Source organism: Thunnus thynnus, chromosome 10, assembly GCF_963924715.1.
Source record: "Thunnus thynnus chromosome 10, fThuThy2.1, whole genome shotgun sequence".
Classification (NCBI taxonomy): domain Eukaryota; kingdom Metazoa; phylum Chordata; class Actinopteri; order Scombriformes; family Scombridae; genus Thunnus; species Thunnus thynnus.
The window spans coordinates 24,157,020-24,181,843 of NC_089526.1; the positions used below are offsets into that span (position 1 = coordinate 24,157,020).

A 24,824-nucleotide genomic window follows, 5' to 3' on the forward strand; every position below is an offset into this window, starting at 1 on the left:
AGGCAGCAGCCAAGAGACTTTTGTATGGACACTACCCAATCAAATCATTGCCTAATTATAACCACACATAATCAGGTGTACTTGATTTAATATGTCAGATACTTTAAGATGTTCTTACTGTATATTAAGACAGGGATAAGAAGGAAATGTACAGATGGGTCATGCATCATTGTAAAAAACGAATAAAGGTTGACTGGAACGATTGACTGGAAAAAGCAGTCAAACACACTTTCTACATGTGCTGAAAATCTTAAATTCTCGACCAGATGCTGCACTCGTCCTTGTTCAGTGACAGCTGTTGTGTCCCATCAGACAATGAGTCAGTCATAATGTCTGTCTGGATAAAGGGCATTGCTGTACCATGTGAAAAGAATTGCTTGGTAAAAAAGAGATTTTCTACACATATTCCAGCAACGTGCAGCTGAATCAGGTGCTTCTCATGACAAAGACAGCAAACTTCAGAAGAAAAAAGGCCTGGAGCATTGATTTGCAGCCTTTAATGGTGCAAACAGATCAATGTTTTGACACCACTGTGTCTTCATCTGAGTCAAAATGTAGGCAAATACAATTGAATTTCCTATTATAATTTTTTTGGACGGTCACAAGCTTTGTAGTGGTCAAGTCAATGAATCAAGGTCAGTTCAAATGACTGAATACAAGGTGATTTTAGAGTTGCAATAGCTACGTCCAATCACCGTTGAAAGAGGGACAGAGAGAGGGAGGAAGAGAGAGAGAGAGAGCAGGACAGAGTGTATCCTGCCTTCTTCCAATGAGAGCAGCCTGCTGCGTGCAGCCCCAGCCCTCCTTGCGATGATGTAATGTCATGAATATTGAAACAGGTTGGCTGGTGGTCGGGAGGCGCTCGAGTCAGCATCCCCTCTGCCTTAATTCCCATCACCACCGTCACCCTTCAACATCCGACAAAAACACCCAAAAAAGGTAAGAAATTCATTTGGACGTTTGTTATTTCCACTTGGTGATGCCTTTTCTTTGAGCGCACAAGCGTGTTTTTGATGAATGTGACTACTGGAACCTGTATGAAGGGCAAATGTCTGCCTGTGGTCCACATTATGCTCTGTACTGTCAGGCCTCCAAGATAGGCTGATTTACTGTTGCTGCTCCCAGTTGTTTATCTCTAGAAAACACTCCGGGCAATAACTTAGCTTACACTGAGCTGTGCTTTTTTTCTTGTTTGGACTAAATGAATGGTGTTTATTTAATCAGCACTGGGTGAGAGATTGTGTGAGAGAGATTGTGTGACAGGTAGTCGATTCTTGATGCTTTTGAAACAAAAGAGACAAAAGAAAAAATGCCCAAACGGAGCCAACTGTGCAATAGATGCATTAAAGAGACTTTGTGTCCGTTGCTCTTGGCACTTTTATAGCTCATCTTCCATCCATTTGAGTAATGAGTCATCGGGCATGTTGGATATGAGGAGTATGATGATGGCTGACAGGAAACGGCTCCTCAGTAGGCTGTACTCTCATGGCTCCAAGAAGCTGGGTCATCCTTGTTTTCTTTCAGCATGGTTCGGTGGAGGATCAGATAAGAGGCCACTCAGAAACTGCTTTCTGTCAACTTAAACAAGCAGCGCGGTTTAATTGGCTGGAAGGCTGCAGGTTTAATAGCCAATGACATTGCCTTCTCTTTGCCCTCTCACTCGCTCATTGCCCTTTCGGCAGAACACATGACGCAAATGTGGATTGTCTAATTGCCTGAGCTGCAGCTGATCTCACACACATCTAATCAAGCAGGGGCTGCATAATGACTGGTGGTCACGTACCTGTCTCTGGGCGCTTTCCACTGACAGTAATTAGCTTCGTCCAGGCCTATAACCCCCCCATCTAAAATGATGCGCCCGTGCATTGTGTATTCTATAAATATGTGTAATTCCCATTCTTTTTTCAGTGTCTGACAAGTAGGCTAACAAACTTGGACCTGTAGATGATAAACTATGTAATCTAGCCTAGACCTTATCCATCTTTAGCCAATAGGGCTGAACTTTGATTTAAAATAATTGTTTTCTAGCCACAGGGTTACTGGGGAAGGGGATGGATGTTGTCGAGGATGAGCTGAGCCTTTGACACCATGATGAACCCATCTTCTGCCGACTCGTCGCGGCAGCCAGACAATAGCAGCCGGAAGCAGCAGCGGTCGTCGTCCCCGGCCGGGCTCAAAGACGGTGGAGCTAAAGCTACACAGAAGGGCAGCAACTCGTCAAAGCCCATCACGTCGAAACAAGGAGGAGGAGGAGGAGGGAGAAGCAGCCGAGGTCATTCTCCCGTTTCCACAGGCAGGGAGCGGCAGGCAGGAGGGGCTCCTGCCATCAAAGGCGCGGCTGCTGTCCAGGCAGCTGGTGCTGAAAGCCCGACGCTGAGCAGGCCCGCGGCGGCGGCGGCGGCAGACAGAGGCGGCATCCACACATCCGACGACTCCACCCGCCTCGTCACTGATGCCTCCTCACCCTCTAGAGCAGATCCGAACCGCGTCGTCTCCGACCAGCCCTGCGCATCCAAATCCCCCAAACTGAGGAGCAAAAACCCGAGAGGAGGGGAGGCCGCCGCGGCGACGAGCGGCAGTAAGAAGAGCTCCAAAGGCACAGTAGGCTGCGGACCCGGTTTCTGGAAGGAGGGATGCTTGCAATCCGAGCTAATTCAGTTTCACTTGAATAAAAGCTTGGGGAAGAAAGGGACAAAGATGCAGGCGAAATCAGCATCTCCGCCGGCCTCAGAGCCGGAGCTGTCCCCGGAGCCAGACTGTCCACAACCGGCTCCACAGCCAGACCAGAGACTACAAGATGAGATTGAGAGGCTGGAGGATGAAAACGATGATCTAAAGGTAAATTGGTAACATGCTCCAAGCTTGACAATTTAGATTTACGCTTAGAATATGTAATTTCATCGTGCGCAATAGACGCACCTGTTGTATTTGCATGCAGGCTGCATGGTGACTGCTTTAGTGCTACAGGCATTGTTTTCAAAAAAATGTTTTTAAAGGGGCCTGAGCAATTTTCTTTATTGAGCCAAATGTTGGATTTAATCATTTCGTGAAGCATTTTCACTTTCTTCCTCCTTGTTTTTTAGACTGAAATCGAGGAGATGCGGGCAGAGATGGATGAGATGCGGGACACCTTCTATGAGGAAGACGCCTGCCAGCTGCAGGACATGCGCAGAGAGCTTGAGAGAGCCAACAAGAACTGTCGGATTCTCCAATATCGACTGAAGAAGGCCGAGAGGAAAAGGCTCCGGATTACAGAAAGTGGCCAGGTGGATGGAGAACTGCTCAGAAGTCTGGAGCAAGACCTGAAGGTGGGTGTATGCTGGACTGAGCATCATTCCAATCTCTGTTTTCTACTCTAATATATTCTATCATGATTAATAATAACTCCTATTCCTTCTTTCCCCTGTCTGTCCTGTCTTGGTCCCTCTCCCAGGTGGCAAAGGATGTGTCTGTGCGCTTGCACCATGAGCTGGAGAATGTGGAGGAGAAGAGGACAAAGACAGAGGACGAGAATGAGAAGCTGAGGCAGCAGCTGATAGAGGTGGAGGTCACCAAGCAGGCCCTGCAGAATGAGCTGGAGAAAGCCAAAGAGGTGAGGGGCTGAGGGAGAGTGTGTGTACTCATTTGTTTCACCATATGTAGTGTGTGTACTTAGGGAAGCGCAATGCAAATTGTGGCCTGAACAAGGTCAGTTTGAAGATATTATAAATGCATTTGAGGAGAAGGTGAACAGACAGAGACATAGTGTTTACAAGGCAGTGATGGTGTCTGACATGTGCTAATTATATCCTGAGCTTCCTAAATTGTTTTTAAAAGCACTATAAACAAGTTATTATTGTTATTGAATAAATACTCAGTAAAAGGCACAGTAAAATAAAAGTGTAATATACTACAGTTTGGTTCAGTTCATTTAACCAGGTTAATCACAATATCACAATACCAGCAGTGTCCTGTTTACTATTAGTGGAGCAGCTCACGCTGCCCAGCAGTGACATAATAGATGTATGTCGTAATATCCCTTTAAGTTTTGTGAGATACTCATTCATAAAAACAAACATGACAAAAGGGCTAAAAAATGCAAGTTTTTTAAAAATGATTTTCTGGCTATAACATTGCTCTTACATTGAGAGCACCGAGATTTGAATTTGAACATTTTACCAGAAATGATTTTGAGGATGACTTGATACAGTCTTGCTTTTCCATTACTGAGCCTTCAGAGTCCATAAAGTGATGATATCACTGCTGTCAGGAAGAAAACAGTGAGCCGATGATGATGATGATGTAACCACTGTTTCCCTGCAGCTCTCATTGAAAAGAAAAGGAAGTAAGGATGGACAGAAAGCAGAGAGAAAGACTCCACAGACACCGACCGAGGTGAGTCAGCATTTATGTTATTAGATTATGAAGTAATAAACTCCAATAGAGATGTTTAATAATGAGGTTGTTTTCCAATTCAATTCACATTTTAAAAACAAAATGTAGTACGCAGAAAAGAAAGAGAAAAAAGGTAATAATTCGTTGTGAATGAAAGTATAATGAAGGGAGAACATGACCGTTACCCCATAACAATATGTGCTGAGGCAATGAAACTGTTCCTAGGATTCTTTTTTTTTTTTTTTAAAGCATGCTACCAAACGAATCTGAACTTAGACAAGAAAAACACTTGCAAGTTTATTTTTTCCCATATGAACCTCTCAGAAGACTAATGGGCAAAAGCAAATTCTCTTCCCTCCTCATAGGAAGAAAATGAAGATCTGAAATGCCAGCTAGCCTTCATCAAGGAGGAGGCCATCTTGATGAGGAAAAAGATGGCAAAGATCGACAAGGAGAAGGACCGACTGGAGCAGGAGCTGCAGAAGTATCGCTCCTTCTATGGGGATGTGGACAGCCCTCTACCTAAAGGTGAGGCTGGAGGACCCCCCACCACCCGCGAATCAGAGCTGAAACTCCGCTTACGCCTGGTGGAGGAGGAGGCGAACATCCTGGGGAGGAAGATTGTGGAGCTGGAGGTGGAGAACAGGGGACTGAAAGCTGAGCTGGATGACATGAGGGAGGACAGGTACTTGGCACTCTTGCATTATTTTCCTTCATAGGAAAATTCAATTTGTAATTTGTGACAACACAAATTACATTTTATTGTTTTTGCAAAAACAGAATAGAAAAGAGGACTCTGTAAAGAAAATTCCACAGTTACTGATGCCTTCTCTCTCCTCTCCTAGTATGGCAGCTGCAGGAGTGGACAGCTCCGGCAGTGGAGGTCAACAGTGCAGGGAGCAGGGCGAGGCTCTGTCAGAGCTGAGGCAGCAGCTTCAGCTGGTGGAAGATGAGGCAGAACTTCTCCGCAGAAATTTAGCAGATGTGGAAGAGGAGAACAAAAAGGTAGAATGCACTCCCATAATGACTGATTTCTGGTCAGGTCCAAGTAATGACAGTAATGTCTTAATAAATGTAATAAATGATAATGCACAGATGTACTCCTCTTTAGTCTGTTCTCTACTTTCTCTGCCTTCTATTTGATGCATCGTTAAGCTCTGTTAAACTTTAAATAAATCCCATCAAAATTACAACAGACTGTAAATAATATATGACGTATGCTTTTTTTGATATTACAAGGTAACATAAGGCTGCTTTAATTTCAGAGATGTAAGATGTAATTTTCATAAGTGTCTCCTCTTTCCTTGTCTATCTGTTGCTATTTTTGGTATCACCAGTGACTGTGAGGCATTGCATAAAAGCTGTCTGCTGTCTGAGCCTCATGCATAAGAAATTCAAGTGTGTGAACTATTTATACTCACAACACTAAATACACATACTAACACTCAGTTTCACATTTAGGTGACAAGTGAGCTTAATAAACTGAAGTACAAGGCTGGATCGCATGAAGCTGGAATGAGACATGGAGGAGGTTTGTTTATTTTGATTTTTTTTTTACTTTTTGTCTCTCAGTAAGTCGTTGTTATATGAGACGAAACAGCTGCACTGCGCTTCTCTTTTCGCTTAATAAATCTGTATCAGGTGAAAAATGTGTTTCATAAGGCCTCCAAGAGCTTCACATTAACTTCTCATTTGCAGAGTTGTTCCACTTTTCATTGTTGCCTTGTTTCAACCCCAGGAGGAGCTGACCCCGCTAAGGTGGAGGCCCTCCAGGAGGAGCTGAAAGCAGCACGTCTGCAGATCAATGAACTGAGCGGAAAAGTTATGCAGCTCCAGTATGAGAACCGCGTGCTGCTCTCCAACATGCAGCGCTATGACCTGGCCTCCCACCTGGGCATCCGAGGCAGCCCGCGGGACAGTGATGCAGAGAGCGACGGAGGGCGGGATGATGACACCCCCTCAGCCTCGGCTTCCTCCCCTCGCCTCCTCCCGCCCCACCGCAAACGTGAGGGCCCTATTGGAGGGGAGAGTGACTCGGATGAGGTGAGGAACATCCGCTGCCTTACCCCGACACGCTCCCTGTACTCACCCGTGGACAGCCGTTTTTTATCCAGAAGCCTGAAGGACCGGCAGCAGATGATAGACATCCGCATCGAGGCGGAGAGGCTGGGCCGGACCATCGACAGGCTCATCGCTGACACCAGCACTATCATCGCTGAGGCTCGCGTCTACGTCACCAACGGGGAGTTGTTTGCCAGGCTGGATGAGGATGAGGAAGGTGGCAGGTAATGAAGACAAGAGGGCTTCAAGTGATCAGATGTTCCTTAGTATGTCTTTATTGTAATTTTTAAAGCAACTCATGCATGAGTTCACTGAGAGTCCACACATACTCTTCCTCTTCTTCATAGGATCAGAGAGCATGAGCTCCTGTATCGCATCAATGCTCAGATGAAAGCCTTCAGGAAGGAGTTGCAGAGCTTCATTGACCGACTGGATGTCCCCAAGCAGGAGGATAAACAGGCAGAGGAGCCACTGTCTGTAAGATGATGCAAATACACAGACGACTGTAATTTCTGTGCTGTCTAATATGCACATTTTGTATTCTAACTGCTTGTCAATCTGCCCCTCTTCTTCCCCTCCCCTTTTCATTTAACTCTCATCCATCAAGATGTTTCAGCCCATTATTTTGCTGATCCTCATTCTTGTTCTGTTTTCCTCACTCTCTTATGCCACCATTTTCAAATTGGTATTCCTTTTCACCCTGTTCTTTGTTCTGTAAAGCACATAATCAATATCATATTATGTACATCTTTATTATTATTTTAGCATATCCATTCATTTCAGTTCTGTTATGTTGAACACGTCACATGAGGTCACCCAAGGTACAGGATATTATCATTTTCCACGTATGACGCACGCCACTCATCTACTCAGATGCTTTCAACATTTATTGGAGACCAAACACCTTGGAGTGACCGTGGAGCTTTAATTAGGTGAGTATGTCACTTAACTTTTCACTTAAAGTGAACCGTGTGCTTTTGGCAGACAATCTATGTTTAAGTTGCAGTTTTGTAAAATTTTAGTCTTTATGTCCCAAAGTACACCCACACAGGTGTTTTTTCACTTACTATGCCTAATTAGACTTCTTCTCAGGACTGTGTAGGTGTGTTCCAACTATGTTTTATTGACATCTGTCTCACTTCACTGTTAATTTGTTGAACTAATTGGGGAGAGGCATCTTACACTATTCTTATTAGTACACAGGGATTGGTGACATCTTGTAATTCTCTGCATAGCTTAGTCCAATTTCAACTTTAGCAGAGGTCTAATCAGCCACATTAACTGAAAACACCTGGGTGGGTGTGCAGGGCCTTTAATTAGATTTATAAATGTTGTGGAAAAACTTTACTGTAAATGCTAAAAATCAGCATCAATAATGTTGCCAAATGCTTCTCCAAAATATGAAGAACTAAAAAACAGGTTTTTATGTGGAGTGAAGTTTGTGTTATGACTGATACTAACACACACACACACACACACACACACACACACACACACACACACACACACACACACACAAAATCTGAATATGAACCAAACATTATGTCTCTTGGAAGTTCTTCACAGGCAAGTGTCATATACTGTCTGAGTCATGACAAAATGTCAACGTAATATGTGACAAATCATCCAAAACTCCAATAGAATATGATCCCTCTACACCAGGAGCTCTGGCAGTTCACCCATATTTGGATTGTGGTTACATGTGACATGGAGGAGTGTGTAAAAAATGTGTTGATGGTGGATCTATTTGACCAACGGACCTGACCACCAGGACGGGGGCGGAATCGGTGTCTTGTGTATCGTTCTTTCATCCCACCGGTGGGATGATTTACGTCACATATTAGGGCCAGCTGTGGAGATGTGGATGTGGAGAGAGAGAGAGAGAGAGAGAGAGAGAGAGAGAGAGAGAGAGAGAGAGAGAGAGAGAGAGAGAGAGAGAGAGAGAGAGAGAGAGAGATTTTATTCCCGTTAATGAAAGCATCATTTCAGCTGTAGGCTGTCGCTCTCCAGTTGTTTTTAACTAAACCACTGCATTCCAGTTGAGACTTGATTTCAGCTACTCATGTCGTTGGCTGAAATGTAGGCTTTCGTGGCTGTTTCTGAAGGAGGACCTCCATTATCCAGGATCATATTAGAAGAGGAGGTAAGGATCTATTCAGCCAGATGGACCAAACGGACACCAGAAAACAGTAACCGCGTTAGGCTACAGTTACTATGTAGCGAGTAACGCATTACTTTTTCCAGGTTTGACGCTACAGATAGACATAGCCTACATAATAGCGGCTATCTATGTTTCTTAAATCAAAATGAAGAGAATCCCACCCCTCGTCTTTTTCCTCGTGATAGTCATCCCCCTGTCACGCTAAGACAGCAGATGAAAATGGTTGGAAGTATCCCTGCTACTGCGTTTTCATCGTGGCGACGGATAAACAGATCGACATTTGACATTTTGGGTTGAGGAGAAATGAAACTTGTCACGTCTTTTTACAGGTAAGATACCTACCATTTATATTTGCATTTATTGTGAGACATTACTGCTCCCAGACCATAAGTGAAGTTTGTTGCCTCTGAAAGGGGTGACTGCTATTTTTGACCATCCAGTCCACTACAGCGCACTGTGCGTAAATTTGATTTGTTGCCATGGATACAGCGTAAGGTAGTATCCTGCGACGTGATTAGAGCAACCCGGTGTTGATTAATGGATGCTCCTCCGGTACCTCTTCAGACGCTATCTGGCTTCAGGAAAACACACTCTTGGTTACAAGGGGTAAAAATACTCCGCTGCTCTTACATCAGTGTGCCCCGTGATATTTTTGGGAACTTCTCCCATTCGCGCCGGAGTGGTTACTGGGTGTCTGTCTTTGCCAGCCCTGGATTGTCGCCTACGACGACTCCGTGCGGGGGAGAGAAAAGACACAGTGCGTCCTGAGATTTCGATATGAACGTGTGAAAAGGAAAACAACGCATGGGTGTAGCAGTGAGGAGGTCTTTCAGAGACAAAACAGGACACCGTGGGTATCCGGGCACCACAATGAGGGCTTGACCTTGTCCCTGCGAAGACATGAAGGGGACCAACGAGTCCAGTCCCGTCGCCTGCAGCACAGCGGTCACTGCTGGCCTGGGCGCTGCTGTGTGGCCGACGGGGGACTTGGCCGGGTTTGGATAATTTTTATTATGCCACCGGTCACCAACTGAAAAAACGGTGTTGAACTGTAGACATTTCTGCAGTATTTGAACGTATGCATTATAGAGCAGAAATGTACACTTGCAAAATATCTTCATGATCAGTTTTTAATAATCTAATTTACATTGTTAAGTTTTTTTTTTTTTTTAATGTTTTCTTTTGATGCGGCTGAGAAATGTGGACTGCGTTTATGAACGGTTCGGGGCTACAAGGTGGGGGCGGTGCTGGTGGGGGCTACGTCCCGTCTCAGGGATGGGAGTTTGTACCGTGCTCTGGGATGGAGAGGACAGACAGAGGCAGGGGCAAAAGCCGCAGCCCGCTGAGGAGGATCTCATCTCCGCCCACTGTCTTCAGTCAGCTCTACGAGACCCAGTTTGGTACTACTTCACCGGGCGGAGGAGAAAGTGGAGCAGGGACGCAGCTCGAAGTCCTCAGGGGACAAATGTGGCCAGGTCCCGAACCCCAGCAGCAACAGCAGACACAACACACGAGGCTCAAAAAGAAATTTGAGGATTTGAAAAAGCGACACGTGCAGGAAAAAGGAGAATGGATGCGCGAGAAGGAATCATTGTTGAGAGAAGTGGCTGACATACAAGTAATTGGAAGTATTTACTTGTCCTGTGAAAAGTAAACGTTGTCCTGTCTGTCTGCACTCTTTTAACAATGTATTTGTTGTGTTGTGTTACAGCTATCTATAATATTCCCAGAATATTATATATCAGGGCTCTAAATTCAAAATGTGATAATTTGACATACCAGTGTATGCATCAATATATGATTAAGTATTGAGTTTGTCCTTAAGTCTTCAGTAATTTGCTGTTGTTGGTTGAAAATGATATACTGAGCAATTTGGGAAGGCAGACACAGTTCATCTGGCATATTTGGTTGACATTGCTGCCAACACTGTTTTTCCCATGCAGGGAGGGGAGAACCGGAGGATTCTGCTGGACCTGAAGACGGTTTTGGAGGAAGTGCAGGCAGAGGTGAAGAGAGAGGAAGAGAAGAGGAGTGAGCTCCAGCTGCAGTACACCAGAGACAGATGTGCCTGGGAGCTGGAGAAGGCTGAGCTCCAATGCAGGATTGCACAGGTAACTGAGGGATGATGATGACGGTGATGATGATGTGTGGGTTGGATCTGGTAGTGCATTTAAAAGCATCTGCAAAAAGTATTTTGTCAGTTGCAGCGTGTTAGTGCATGTGTGTGTATATTCATACATTTTTCTGTGCATACACAATATGAATGCAAGTATCCAAAAACAATGTAACGTTAATCTTGTTTAGTAGTAACACATATTGCACATAAACAGTGTTTTTCTTTGATTAATTTCTAAGTTGCTCCTCTTGTGTATTATGTTTGTGTATTTTCTCTCGTCTCTGGATGTCTGGCTTGTAGTTTGGTGTAAATTGGGATGGCCATGTTTGCCACCCACATGGCAGGGTGATAAGTCACCCTGGAACTCATCCAACTCAAGCCCTCAGCTTAGACAAAAGATTTGCACTGAGGAGATGAACTTGGTTATCCCAGCACAGCCAGACACACAGACACTCAGCTTGGCTTTTAACAGCTTTCTGTAAGCAGATGAAATATTAACCTATTGTTACTTTGGACAGCTGCTGTTAAGCGTGTCTTGAAATGGGCAGAGAATACTTTCAGAGTTAAGTTTGCATACCAGTGCCACGCTGTGTCAGGCATTGCATGGATCACTTGACAGACCGTGCATAGTTATTCCTCAAAGCAATGCGGCTTTAGAGATTTAGCTTTTTTTTTTTTTTTTTTTTTTTGTAGTTATATCAGAAGATGGATTTATTTCGTTGGCCTCAAGTGGAAGTCTGTCCAAATCTAATCAGGCTGTTTCACATTTCATTCAAAAAATGGAAAGTTTTAATTCTGTGAAATTTGTTCAGTGAGTCAGATTTATCTGCGTGCTTTCTCTTTCTTCATGTCTCTGTGCTTGTTATATCTGTAGTTTTGTGATGTTGCGACTTCAATCTCTTTATCTTGAGCCCCGATTCCTATCACAAACTTAAACCTGATTGGTCGTGCATTCACCCATCCGCACAGCTCTCTCCTTCTGTTGTCCTCTGAAGCTCGAAGAAAAATCAAGTGCTTCTCTGAGTCAAGTGATGCAGCTCTGAAATTCCATAATGTGGTGCTGGAAATTAACAAGGTGGCGCGATGATACTGCAGAGCAGTTGGCCAAGAAGACTGATGACACGATGACGTGGGAATGCAACACAGTAGCATAGTTTTACCAGATCACAGCTCTCACACACACATAGATGGTTTTAACCGCCATAATGTCATTTCCTCTGTGTGAGTAGATGGCACAATGTTACCGTTCAGCTCTTCTTTTTGTCCTTCTGGTCGCTAGGCCTTGCTACAGTGTAGTTGACAAAGAGCCTTATAAAAACAGACATTTACTGTTCTGCTTTGTGTTTTTAAAACCCTGTGAGGCAGTTGGAGAAGGAGGCTTAATCTACTCCAGGAGCTTATACTATTTTGCCAATACACACACATGGTTGGGACAGAAGAGATGTCTCTCTTCTTTATATATTTGCCAAGTGCTCATGGTAGTCTGTTTATGTGCATGAACAAACAATGTGTAAACAACCAAATCCACTTATTTCTCACTCATGGACACCAAATTTTAATGGAACATGCACACACACACATATACACACACACACACATGCAGACACTCAAATAGATTTTCCTATATTGATTGCACAAACAGACCAAGAGAAATGTGACTTGGGATGAAGCTATGCTGGGTGGGGTTAGCTTCCATTTGTAAAAGTTGTTTTGTCCTGATACCACATCCTGCCACAGTGTATACTTTTGGGTACATGTTTACCAAGTGCTAATCTAAGGCTGCTCATCAGGTTCAGAATACATCAAGTCCAAGGTTTCTAAAATCAGTTGTAGCTCAGGAATGAAATGACTAATTTACAGACTTTAGAGTACATTTACAACAGGTCTATAACCAAATTTTGGTCTCTTTTAGTTTGAGAAAGTAGCACAACATGTAATTTGGCTGCTGATGTTAGACTAGATTCATGATTTTGGGAATTCAGACTGAATGGCCATATCATTTCACTTCATTCATTTATATATCAGTTGCTGAACAAATCAGAGATGTGGGCGGTGTTTCAGAGGTCTGGAGAAATGCATGCAAATGAGTACAAGGAGGTCAGTAGAGCAAAATGGGTGTAACTTCATTTCACTTCGAGGTGAAATGTGAACAATTTCAACACAGATGAGAAACTCCACACATTGCTTTCACTTCACCAGTGCAGAGGACAGCCCATTTTTTTATCAGAGGATGTGGAGGAGGCAGGAGGTAATTGTTGGGGCAAGTTGAACTCTGATAGTGATCATGCTGATGACAATCCAGAATAGTGCTGAGTTGAAAAGTAACGGTAGAATTAGCATGTTTGCCTGAGAAGAGCCATTCAGTGCAATCAGCTGAATGAGACATGCAGTCTAACCTAAATCTTGGAAACCTGAATGAACCTGCTAGCATTCCACAGCTAGCTGGACTGTTTCGCTTTCGTCCGCTCATTATTGCACTTTGACAAGAGACTTTGAAAGCGGTAGCACACAACTGGAGGGAGGCGGCCAGAATACTGTAGAGGATTATCCAAGCAGCCAAGTGTATTATACAAACCTGAAGTTAGTGTATGGAGGATGTGCTTAAGGGCTTTAAGCTCCTGGGTCCTGTGAGTTGGAATTTTAAGAGAAGCCACAAGTGAAATGGCATTTGTTCATCTTCATAGTGAAGACATTATCTGTTCTCAATCAGGAGACTAAATTGCTACTGCATGTAATTGCCTTATAAGTACAGTTTCATGCGTGAAAATTCCAAGTCTTACATTTTTTACATATTTTTAGATACGATTAGCAGTCCCTCTGTTAGTCATTTGATCGGTCACAAAACTGAAGCTTTAAGCTGCAAACAGTGTTGCCACATCACCATTTCTTTTTAAATGTGACTTGTTTGGTCTAATCCCAAGTGAATCGATTTAGCATCAACATGGTTTCAGTTTATCACCAGTTGCTTGTTCTACTCGATATTTTAATTACACACCTCTTTCCTCAGGGTGTTATGTCTGTGAATGTATCTACTGTATATTGTAACATCCTTTTCGGGCACTTGTACCACCAAATACCATGCAAGCATCCAAGGTCTGAGGAAGAAGGCTTAGGCCGGATATTTCCAAGCATATTTCTCCACATGACATGCCAATGATTTATGAAAGCTGCTGGCTAGGAGACATCTCACTCGGCCTTAGCAGCCAACTCCCCCTCCTCTTTTACCTCGTCTCCCCACCTCCCCTAGGAATGTGACATTGTACAAGGCTGTGTGTCCGCTATTTATAGTGGGTCACCGTGGTGACACAGTTACCTTTATATACCCTGTGCCATACAGTGACAGACAGGGTGGTCAAGAGTAGCTGCAGAAGGCTCGTCGAGACTGAATTTAAGTTGCGTGTGTGTGCACGAGTGTGTTTGATGTGATGCTGGGTCCCTGTTTGCATGCACAGTTCCTCCAGAATTTCCTTTAAGAAGCCAGTTTGCCATTGCTTTCTCTGTCAATGATAAATGGACTTAAGCTCTTTATTTGGGCTCCAACCATCTTGTTTTTGCACTTTCACTATTTGTTTATATTTGTATGTTTAAATAGACTGTGGACGGTACCCATCATCACCAATCTGTAATTGTGGATAACTTCGAGAAGAGCCACAGGCAGACAGAAAGGGTTCACTTGTTTTTCTACACCATAATTTCTTGACCCCAGTCCACAGGCAGAAATAGCACCATGACCGGGGCTTGTAAGAAGGCTTTGGTCGATGTCTGTGACTGAACACTGAAATAACACACTCAGGCATGCTCGTATGCATTCTCTCCCTCTTTCTAACACACACTCACACACACACGGACATACACACAAACACAGAGGCACATGCGTAAATGCACATGCACAGGCGTTGTCTTGGGCTCATTCCAGGCCTAAAGCCAACATTTTTCCCCCTTTTTTTTACTAACAACAAAAATGCACATATTTACCACAGAATATACAGATTTAGGTCCGAAAACACACCCTCATTTTTTAACAATTTAAAAGAGGATTACCTCTAAATCAAAGAATTACATTATGTTATTATGGAGCTAGAGGACATTTCAGGATAGCTTTCCCAACACTATTATCTCATCTAAAGGTACAAATCAGACTAACTAGGCTTTAAACTTTGATGTAATCAAATTGTCTGTTGTTCTGCTCCTTTGTTGACAGTGAACTAGAGTCTGACTCAGTAGCACAGTCTTAATTGGGGCATAGTTTTGCAGACTCTCTTATTTATTCTCATTCATTCTCTCTAAAGTCATCACATGTTTTTGGCTCAAATTTTTGGCCCTTACGGAGTGAAATTCCCAGGGGAAATGCCCAGGGCTTTTCAGTTGAAAAGGACATTGAATAGTGGCACTATACTAATATTCTCATTAAAACAAAAATGTCAAACTGACCTAATCAAATTGGCATTTTTGTAATAATAAGAAATATTGAAAAGAATCAGGAGTTTGGCCTTATTTGTATTGAGAGATTGTGTCTGCATGTATCACTGTTTTCTAGAAAAACTAGTACGCGAGAGTGTTGTTTGACTGAGGTCACATGCATCCTCTGCAGACATATTTTGCTGTGCCTAAATCTGCCGCATCCTGAACTGTATCCTGTGTTAGTGAAGAACCATAGAAAAGAGACTTGAACTCTGAACCCATGAACCCCGTGTGTGAGTTCTCACAGGATATTTTCATCTTTCAATCCTCTATCTTTTCTCCCTCTTCCCTCCTCTGAACCCACTCACACTCGTCCCTGTGGTGCATTATTCCCCCACTTCCTCCACCTTCTCTTCCTGCCGCTCCTTCATTCTCTTAATTCCACTTTTAACAATTTCTCTTCCCTCTGCCTTGCTGCTCTTGTCATCTGGCTTTCATCCTCCTTTCCTCCAATCTATCCCTTTATCACCACTGACTGTTTTCTCTCACTGTCTCCCCCACTCTGCCTTTCCATCTCCCTGCTCCCTTCACTCTCCTCCTCTGTGCCTCCTGAACTCCCTGTCTGTTTCTTTCTCTTCAGTTGGAGGCTAGAGAGCGTGCTGAGTTGGTCAGCGGAGGGGTCCAGTTAGCAGCAGGTCCTGGCACTGTGGCGTCACGGAGCAATCGAGAGCAGCACGACGAGACTTCAACGCTCCGCCGGGAGAGGGAAGCGCAGCGGAGGCTCCTGGCAGACACACACTCGACGGCCATGGACCTGCGCTGTCGCCTGGAGCACAATGAGAGAGACTGGTCAAGGGAGAAAGCTGAGCTGCTGGAGAGGTTTGACGTGGAGAGGAGAGAATGGGAGAGCCAGCTAAAAGATATGCAAAAGAAAATAGAAGAGGTAAGATGGCTGAATAATAATATTTCTACACGTTGCTAAGATGATTTGGTTTGGGCTTAGCACTATAGTTAAAATTGTGTTTAGGCAAGAGTAAAGGTTAAAGTAAGGGGATAGTTATAACTATAGATAAAGGAAAGAGCTCAAAGGTATGTTCAGTTCCAAACTTCTCTACAAGTTTTTGATCCTACGCATATTTTAATGGTTCATTGTTGCCAGGAGTTTTGCTTAATTTGTATATAATACTTAGCTTCCTATGCACCGAGTGTGTTAATCGTCCCTCCTACACATCCTGCTAACCATCAACACTGTCAAAACAATATCCCTGATCAGTGCAGCTGCAGAGTGTGAGGAAAGGAGGGAGTGGGAGGAGGAGGGCAAGAATTCTGCTGTTTCTCTGATCTCTGTGTGTTGAAACAGAGGCAGTGAATGAGACGGTCTGTGATCTGCCGTGGTGTAAACAGGGAAGCTGGCATGCAAGAGAATGAGATTTATGTTCATATGGTGCCCTTAGTACCATCTTTGTGTCAAATTGTTCATGCATTTTTGAATGAAGTGAATAAACAAAACATCATCAAGGGGGTTCTTGTTCTTTTCATGTTTAGAAATATGCCTAATTGTCTCTATCAGAGCTAATTTAGGATTAGATCTGTTTTAGTCTGTAAGATGGATTTTCACTTCAGCATGCATAGATTTATGGTGGGGGAAATATGAGAAGTAGAGCTGAAACAGTTAGTCAATCGATTAATCTGTTGGCCAATTGAGTGAAAATAATTCTGCAATAACAGGAGAGCAAGGGAAGTAATTCAGAGCAATGGGCAATGACCAAGCTCAAGACAAAATCTGACATGCCCCGAAGAGCAAATTGGTGTTTTTAATGAGGGTGGCCATACAAAAGTAGTTGGACATAGTGCTAAGGCACTGGAACAATTTGCTATGAAAAGAACATGTGGCTCTCATTTGCCCCTTCGAGACCAGAAAATGAGAGAGGAAAACAGTGCAAGAATAAAGCAGGCTAAAAGGCAGTAGTCCAATCGAGACATTGCGTGATGGGAAGGGAGCCCAGTCAACATGAAATAGTAACTATTTTCGGATTCCATGGTAGCAGGCCAGATGTTATCCAATTTTATTTGAAAGAATTCTTTGAATGTTATTTTTTTTTAATCCTCTATGGTCTGAATATCTTTGTATGATTGGTTGCAATACTGTTTTGACTTCTCATGCTGTCATTAGTTTTATATCTTGCATGATCCTATTGTGCCATTTACATTCTTTATATTGTCTTATGTTTTCATTCTTGACTATTGCATCTCATTTTAACCATCCAGTGAGAGTAGAGTAATTGCAGAAAGTACAGTCGTAATGCATTAAGCCCCTTTGAACTTATTACTCTGACATAAGGTGTATCTTTGTGACCTTATAGATAGTTTCATTAAAACTCGACTTTGTTTGTTAATTTGTGTTGCATTTTACTGATAATATCATTTATTTAATTGATGGTATTATTGCTTTACCTCAATTATTGCAAAATGTATCCTTAAAGAATACATTTAACATCATAAAATGATTGTTTCATTCAAAACTAGGCTTTAGTAAAGCTGAATAAATTATGTTCTCTTTTTTTCTACTTCCTATTTCTAGTTGTACTGTGAAGTGAAGGTCAAGCGTGAAGGAATCGGACTGGACACTGGGAGGCAGGAAGAGCACGATGTTGTGCATCGGCTCAGTATGCGTTCAACCAGCACTGGCTCCAGTCTGCTCAGTGACAACTCCCACTCCCAGCAGCTCAGCAGCAGCAGTCAGTCAGAACTGAGCAGACACCCAGCATTACCTGGTTTGGGTCACAACAGCAACATCAGTGGCAGTGGTGGGAGAGATAGTCAACAGTCCACCTGTTTCCAGGCAGACAGCCTCTGTGAATTTAATATTGGTGGTCAGTTTAATCAGAATGACCATTTACAAGCTGAGCTGGTGGATGAATTGAGATCCAGAGGCCCTTGGAAGCAAGACTCAGTCACTGATAGCAAGGAGGCATTGGACACATCGGAGCTGGAGGCTGTTTTACACGGAGCCCCTGGATGTGGAGTGGTACAGAAAAATGACTCTGAAGGGAATGAAAGTCCTCTGTGGGGAGAGCTGAGTTGTGGCAGCACCAAGAAGAAGAACACCACTGCTCTCAATGCTGTGAGTCATTTAAAGTATATATTTTTTAAATTTGCTATAAGCTCTGTATTTATATACAGATTAGACACATCAGAGTGTTTTTAATTTCTTTCATTTCCTTCTCTGCTTCTTTGTCACAAACATTTTGATCATCAGTGTTCCTGTAATCCTCCTGTATATACCTGTTTTAGTCCTCCTTTGGTTTCTTTGATTAGAAAATCCTCTTTATCTGCCTGACCATCAATTCAAAATCCTACATTTGTTTTGCACATTACTTCAGCAATACACAGTTACCAACTTGCCTCTGTTTCCCCCTTCCCTCTGTCTTAGGCTCTGAAGGAGATTGCCCGTGTCAGTGAGGAGCTATGTAGCTACCAGTATGAGATCAGAAAGAAGAGTGGGGATAAGAGGTAAATAAATCCCCCTTGCTATGATAACTTCCTGGCGCCAACTTGTACCTACAGCATGGTAATCACTGTTCTTGTCTTGATTTACTTATTATGTATATAATCTCAGTGCCAGGTTTGTCTCAGTGCAGTAAGTGAATTATAAATCATATTTTAACATATTTCTCTTGCAAATTGAATTAGTTGCAAATTATATGTAAATAGGTTGATAAAAATTATAATTAAAGTAATAAATATATTTTATGGTTTAATTCCCTTCAGGAATCAATCTGAATCCCTGTGCCTCCCGGAGGAGAGGGAGATGCTGCAAGGGCACGATAAAACCGGACTGGAAGCGGATGAAGCACCTTGCGACCTCAGCCAGATCTACGAAGACCTGCGGGCCTTGGAGAGGGAAAACTGGATCACCTTGTCACCAGATAACACCTGGCAGGCCACCAGAGGGCCAGACGAATCCTGGAGAATGAGTGCCACTGATCCAGACAGCTACCATGACACACAGACAAGCCCTGAAGTACTGTCTGAGATGGATATAGCAGCCCCGCCCATCCCTCCCCGCTCCTCCTCCTGGAATCTGAGTAGCCCCACCCATCCAGACTCAGAACTCCACATCCCAGAATCCCCCATGACGACAGTGAGGAAGTGCCATAGCCCGTGTGTTCTAGTGGACAGAAAGTGTAGCAGTCCATCCATCGTCAGGAAGTTTGAGGCTATGCTCCAAGAAAATGAAGGAAAGGTTTTAATAGACGGTGTGGTAGCATCGTGCGCTGTACCCGTTAGCTCTAACTGTAACATGGGCTGCTGCCACAGCCGCTGGTCCTGTGATGCAAGCAAGTTCATTGGCAGTAAGTTGTCTACGTATGGGACTGTCCAGAAAAGTTTCTCCGAGGTCAACATATTGAGTGCTGGAAAAGACCCAGATTACAGCCCTGGTGTTGGGAACTTACAAAGCCCTGAGCTACAATTACCTCCGATTGTCAAAGACTTACCTGTAGATTTGCTATTGTCCTCTCTGGAAATACCAACTACCAGCCCCAACATCCAAGGTTCCAAAAGAAACATAATGCTGGAACAAAAAACAGCTGAGTTCAACAGAACTTTGTTTCAGGCGGAGATGGGCCGTGGCGTAGAGGAGCAAGACAGTTTTACAGCAACAGATGCCCGCTCTGTGGGTTGCCAACCAGCCATTTCAGCAGCTTGTGCGTCAGATGAGGTTTTACTTCCCAGGGAGAGTAAATTTCAGCCACGTTGTACTGATGTCACTGCTAGTGTCATGGGCGTACATCCTGAAGCCACATTATCTCTGTCCACCTTGGATTCCCCTAATCAGAAGCCCGAGGTCCAACCGAGGCGAAGCCGATGTGGTGCTGAAGTTCAAAAAGTCAGAATGAAGCAGGAAATCCCGTCTGGCCTTTCACCTGAACAGTCACAGGCTGGACTCAGGGAAGCAAGCACGATAACCTCTCAGAGAACCGCACACCATTCTGAGGTCAAGCACAAAGTTCGAACAGCAAGCAGTCCTTCCAGGAAAACACAACACAGAGCAGCCACAGAGGCTCCCTTTTCTGAGACTGTCTTGCCTGCAAATACCCAGCCAGGTCAGAATGTGGAGGGTTCCAGCTCCAAGAATGAGAATCCCCATGGAGCAAAACTTCAGCCAGCCAGGGTTGGTGTCTCACCCCAGCAGCCCTCTGCTGAGAACAAACAAAGACAGATGACACAGCCAGGGCACCAGACGCAGCCAAAGCATGCATCTCTTCCTTCCTCCCAGTCTGACTCTTCCAGACCTGGACCTCGAATGATGAATGACCATCCTTGGAAGCCCCTCACTCTGGCTGCGTATCCACGGCCCGAGGGATCCAGGTCCAACTACGGGGCAGTGGAAAGGATTCTGAAGAATTATGAGAGTGCAGCCCGGGCTCAACAGAACCAGAGCCAACAGAGTGAAATGACTTCAAGTCCTAACCTCAGCGTCAAGCAGGAGGAGAACGCAACAGAACTGGACATGCTGGACACACATCCTCTGCCCTTACCTCCTACTCTGAGACACACACAGCCCTCACACACCTCACAGACACACACCACACATTCACAACTCAGCAGCCACAATGTCATGGGAGTGACAGAGATACAGCTTACAGTGCAGGTGGGTAGTTGACATTTTGTTATTACTAAAATGAAATTAAATCAAACTATATTTTTAAGGCCAGTTACACCAGTGCACCTGGATGAACTTGCACATTTCATTTTGTTCCCTTCCATTTGGAAATACTAAGCGATTGCCCTTGACTGAGGACAGCTCCGGTGGGAATGTTGTTTATTTCTGGTATGTGCTAAGAGACAGAAGCAGGCCAAAGCCTCCATTATAATCTGTGCATCTGGGCCATTCCATTGCTTAAAGGCTCCTAACAAAAGGAACTGATGTTGTGGCATATAAAGTTAACTTGGCAGGAGGTCTATCACCCTCATGTCCCTCCATTTAAAAAAAACTTTCATCTTGCAGTCCTTCCACGGGGCCTCAGTGCAAGTGTTTTTCTGGCCTTTGTGTTGTAATTACAGATGTATCTGGAAGAAGCCAGCTGACTAAATGCCCTTGGCAGACCACAGGGAGCAAGAAAGCTGAAGCGGTTACGCTGCTTTAAAGTCATGCAAATGTTAAAGAAATTGTGGAAACGATTATCAAGCCAATTTTATTTGACCTCATGAAAAGAATGTAATTAGAGGCACCACTTTAGTTTAACCTTAACCGATGAGCACGTTCCAAAATAAAATTACAAGATCCTGTGAAGTGGCAGTTGAACTGCAGCACGTGCAAGGTATTTTAATTCAGTTGCTTTTCTCTTTTAACCGAAAGGAATTGGATCATCTTCTTTGCCCTGTTGTTTTCCCAGGACAGGGCTGAATTTATCAGTCTTCCTGTTTGAAGTATGCTTGTCGTCTTCTCTAGGGTCAAGAAGACTACAGATGGAACACGTGACACAATGTAAAGTATCTGAGTGGCTGAATTTGATCGTTGATAGAACGGTGTGATAATCCTAAACGTTAATTCATTTGTTTCTCCACAGGAGAAAGAAGAGTCTGGCTTCTCCTTGTCCTCCGTCCAGAAGAACTTCTCGAGGCCTGCCCGCCCAGCCAATCGACGCCTCCCCTCCCGATGGGCCAGTCGCTCCCCCACTTCCTCCTCCTCCACCTCCTCGTCTCCCTCTACCACCCCTGTCGTACCTCCATCCTTCCCGCTCCAGAAACACACTTCCTCCTTTACCTACTCACACGCCTTTCACATAGAGACCGTCATCATTTGATCTTCACCTTGAACAACTAGAAGCCTTCAGTGATAACCTTCCCTTTTCTCTCCATTACTGTTGTACATACCAAACCCAGACTTATCTCCACTCCCCCAGACTCAGAAGTGCTTTAGTTGTGAGTTCGCCAACTCACTTTCAGAATGTATGTGGCATTCAGTGGAGCCAAGCTGACCAAGGCAAGAAAAGGATCCGAAGAAGCTTCAGTTATTCAGCAGTATGCTCTGATTATCCTTCCAGGCGTCATGCATCTCCTCAAACATCACTTTTAAAAGGAATAATGACATCCAAAGCATCATTCATTCATGCCAGCCATCTGAATGGATATCCTATGCTCAGGATTCTAGCCTTGACTAGTGTAGCCTTGCAGATCTACCAACAACAGACCCTTCACTATTTTCCTCTGTTCTATATACTGTATATACACCTTAAAGTGATGCTAGCTCATATTCAAATGGTGTACACATTTTCAGCCAAACAAAATACAGTATGATGTATTTATGATGTACTGTTTTGTATTTTGTGTGCAACATTATGTTTTGTGTGGGGTTTTTTTTTGCACAAAATAGGATGTTACATACACAATATGCAGCATCATGTTGGATTCAGATATAAAGCAGTGGAGCAAAGATTTTCCCTAACGTCACTTTCTCAGTGTGCTGGATAAAGCAGTGTTGGTTTTTCTGCCTTCTTGAATATAAATACTTGCAGTACATGCCTGAACTGTACCTTGCCTGTGACAAAAACATTTTGCTTTACATTCACGACTGGCTTTACATTTTTCATGCGTATTTACTTGATATCGACAGATTAAAATGTGAGTTCCTTTTTTATAACTTTGTACCAAAGGCTGGTTTCTTTATATGCATTTTCTTGATTTGAAAATTAAATGCATTGTCTGTAATGGCATTTATTTCTGCTGTCCTCTCATTGCTGATCTTTTCCAATCAAAATGTAATGTTAAATTTCATTCATGAGAGCCCGCTTTTGTGCATAAAATAGATAATGATGCTTACTGAGAAGAAAAAAATGAAAAGCCTTTTTTCTACTTTTACTAATTCTGAATGGTCACATATCAGGACATTACTCAGCTGAGTGGTACAGTTTTTTGGGTCAAAGTGGTGAATCATATCATGATGAAGGTGATGCCTTTGCTGTTCTTTTTGTGTAATAAACATAAGGACTAATATGGATTCCTCTTCTCTTTTCACATCCCATACCAAAGTATCTGCACTTGTTTCATACTCACAGTGTACTCTATGTTATGTTTTGTTATGCTGTGTGGCTTGTTATTCAAATCATTACACTTTTAAAAAAAGTTTCTTGGTAGCTTAAACCCATTTGTGAAGCGTGACTGTGAAAGCATCAGTACAACATTACACTGTATAAAGGGAGACTGTAGAATTTCAAAAGTATTGCAGCCCTTTGAAAAAAAACTTGAGACATATTTAACCGAATATTCTTTTTTTTTATCCCCAATTATCTCCAATAATTTAGTTCACAAACTATAAGCTAAGCCAGCCTTGCCTCTGTGCAGCTGCCATGTCCAAATACAGCCCTCCTTAATTCTTAGCCTGAAGCAGGAGCAACAATTTAATACGTTCTGAACATCAGTCAAAAAGTTGCACATAAATATTTCTGTGACTGCATCAAGAGGAGTCCTAGGCGACCATACAACTTGCAGAGATGGAGCACCAGAACCAAAGGACTGTCTGGCTTCTTTAATCTTGTTGGCTGACATCTTTGGCGACACTATGATCTCTTCCTCTGAGGGATGACTGCAGAGCTACGTGACGGCAGCAGAGGAACAGTCCATCATTATGGTAGTGTGTGTTTGTGTGCTTTTTTTGAATGTTTTATGCATTCCTTTCCAGATGTGTGTGATTTTGTTTTGTTGTGATGAGCTAGACTCACCGTTTTACTTCTTGTGCCTGTTTGTCTGTCTGGACATAAAAAGACCTGTGTTATTTCATAATTTAAGTGCACTGTCTGTAAAATGAATCAGTTTTCATACACAGATACATGTTCATGGCCATTCACTTAAAATGAGACACACGCCCGCGCACTACACACAACCATACACACCCTTGGCCCTGACAGCGACGGACACCTAACCCCTCACCCTGAAACCTGGCACCCGAGGCTGACTGAAATAACAGGTGCGACAATGTTATGGTGCCAGAAATCCTACCCTGGCGATGATATAAATATTGTCATCCTTTCCTGATGCCCAGCCTAGTGCTATGTTGGCTGTCTCACCCTGTTTTCCTGTGTCGAGTTTAGGCAGGAGTGTAGATTCCCAGTGCTGGCCTGCACTCAAGTCTGGAGGTTTCCAGATGCTGAAACCATAAGCAGCACTAACTGTTTTGATTCCACTGCTGCTTAAAACACAATGATACTGAAAAGAATTTATGGAACCATCTGTGTTTTATCATGCAAACACAGAGTGACTGCAGTTTCTTATCAAATAATTGTCATCAAATGTAGAAACAGCAACTATTTCTAGATATGGTCTCCACCGGACATATTTTAAGACATATAAAAATACTCCCCTTTGAATCATAATCTGTGACTACTATAGTGTTTCCACAAAAAAGTTTAATAATCTAGTTAGAAATTCTTAAAATGACATCTGCTCCTTTTCCCTCATTGAAAAATCCAGGATTTATGAATATGCACATGTGTTTCCTCTCAAAAGTTAAACTACTGGATACTAGATACATTCCTTTCTCCGTTTCAGTGTATGTGCACTGGAGGATTCATGTTTCCACATCACACTTATGTAAGCTGCACATTGGACTACAACCGCCTGTGAGACAGGTTCAAGGTGAGCTCAGAGAAAATGTCTCCTTTCAGCAGATGAATATGAAAACATCCTTCTGGTATGTCCGCACAGTGA

The 24,824-nt window shown here is 43.4% G+C and overlaps 1 protein-coding gene and 1 long non-coding RNA gene across 8 annotated transcripts; one reads left to right on the forward strand and one right to left on the reverse strand.

Moving 5' to 3' along the window:
* Positions 1 to 735: 735 nt before the first annotated feature.
* On the forward strand, positions 736 to 23,112 carry LOC137191792 (microtubule cross-linking factor 3-like). Of its 7 annotated transcripts, none has more exons than XM_067602189.1 (12): positions 736 to 939; positions 2,029 to 2,838; positions 3,084 to 3,308; positions 3,434 to 3,592; positions 4,303 to 4,374; positions 4,740 to 5,059; positions 5,220 to 5,379; positions 5,836 to 5,905; positions 6,113 to 6,659; positions 6,783 to 6,912; positions 7,247 to 7,367; positions 10,540 to 10,657. In XM_067602189.1, exons 2-11 carry the CDS (start codon positions 2,089 to 2,091, stop codon positions 7,361 to 7,363), a joined length of 2,550 nt encoding a protein of 849 aa, XP_067458290.1. In that variant the 5' UTR covers positions 736 to 939; positions 2,029 to 2,088; the 3' UTR covers positions 7,364 to 7,367; positions 10,540 to 10,657. The 7 variants fall into 7 exon arrangements, with proteins under 7 accessions (XP_067458290.1, XP_067458293.1, XP_067458292.1 ...); XM_067602192.1 differs by having other exon boundaries at positions 7,043 to 7,367; positions 10,540 to 10,555; XM_067602191.1 differs by lacking the exon at positions 736 to 939 and having other exon boundaries at positions 991 to 2,838.
* Positions 6,681 to 9,029, reverse strand: LOC137191793 (uncharacterized). The gene is made up of 3 exons (XR_010930447.1): positions 8,939 to 9,029; positions 8,196 to 8,285; positions 6,681 to 6,910 (listed from the first exon to the last, which is right to left on the reverse strand). It is a non-coding gene; the product is annotated as an uncharacterized lncRNA (long non-coding RNA).
* Positions 23,113 to 24,824: the final 1,712 nt, after the last annotated feature.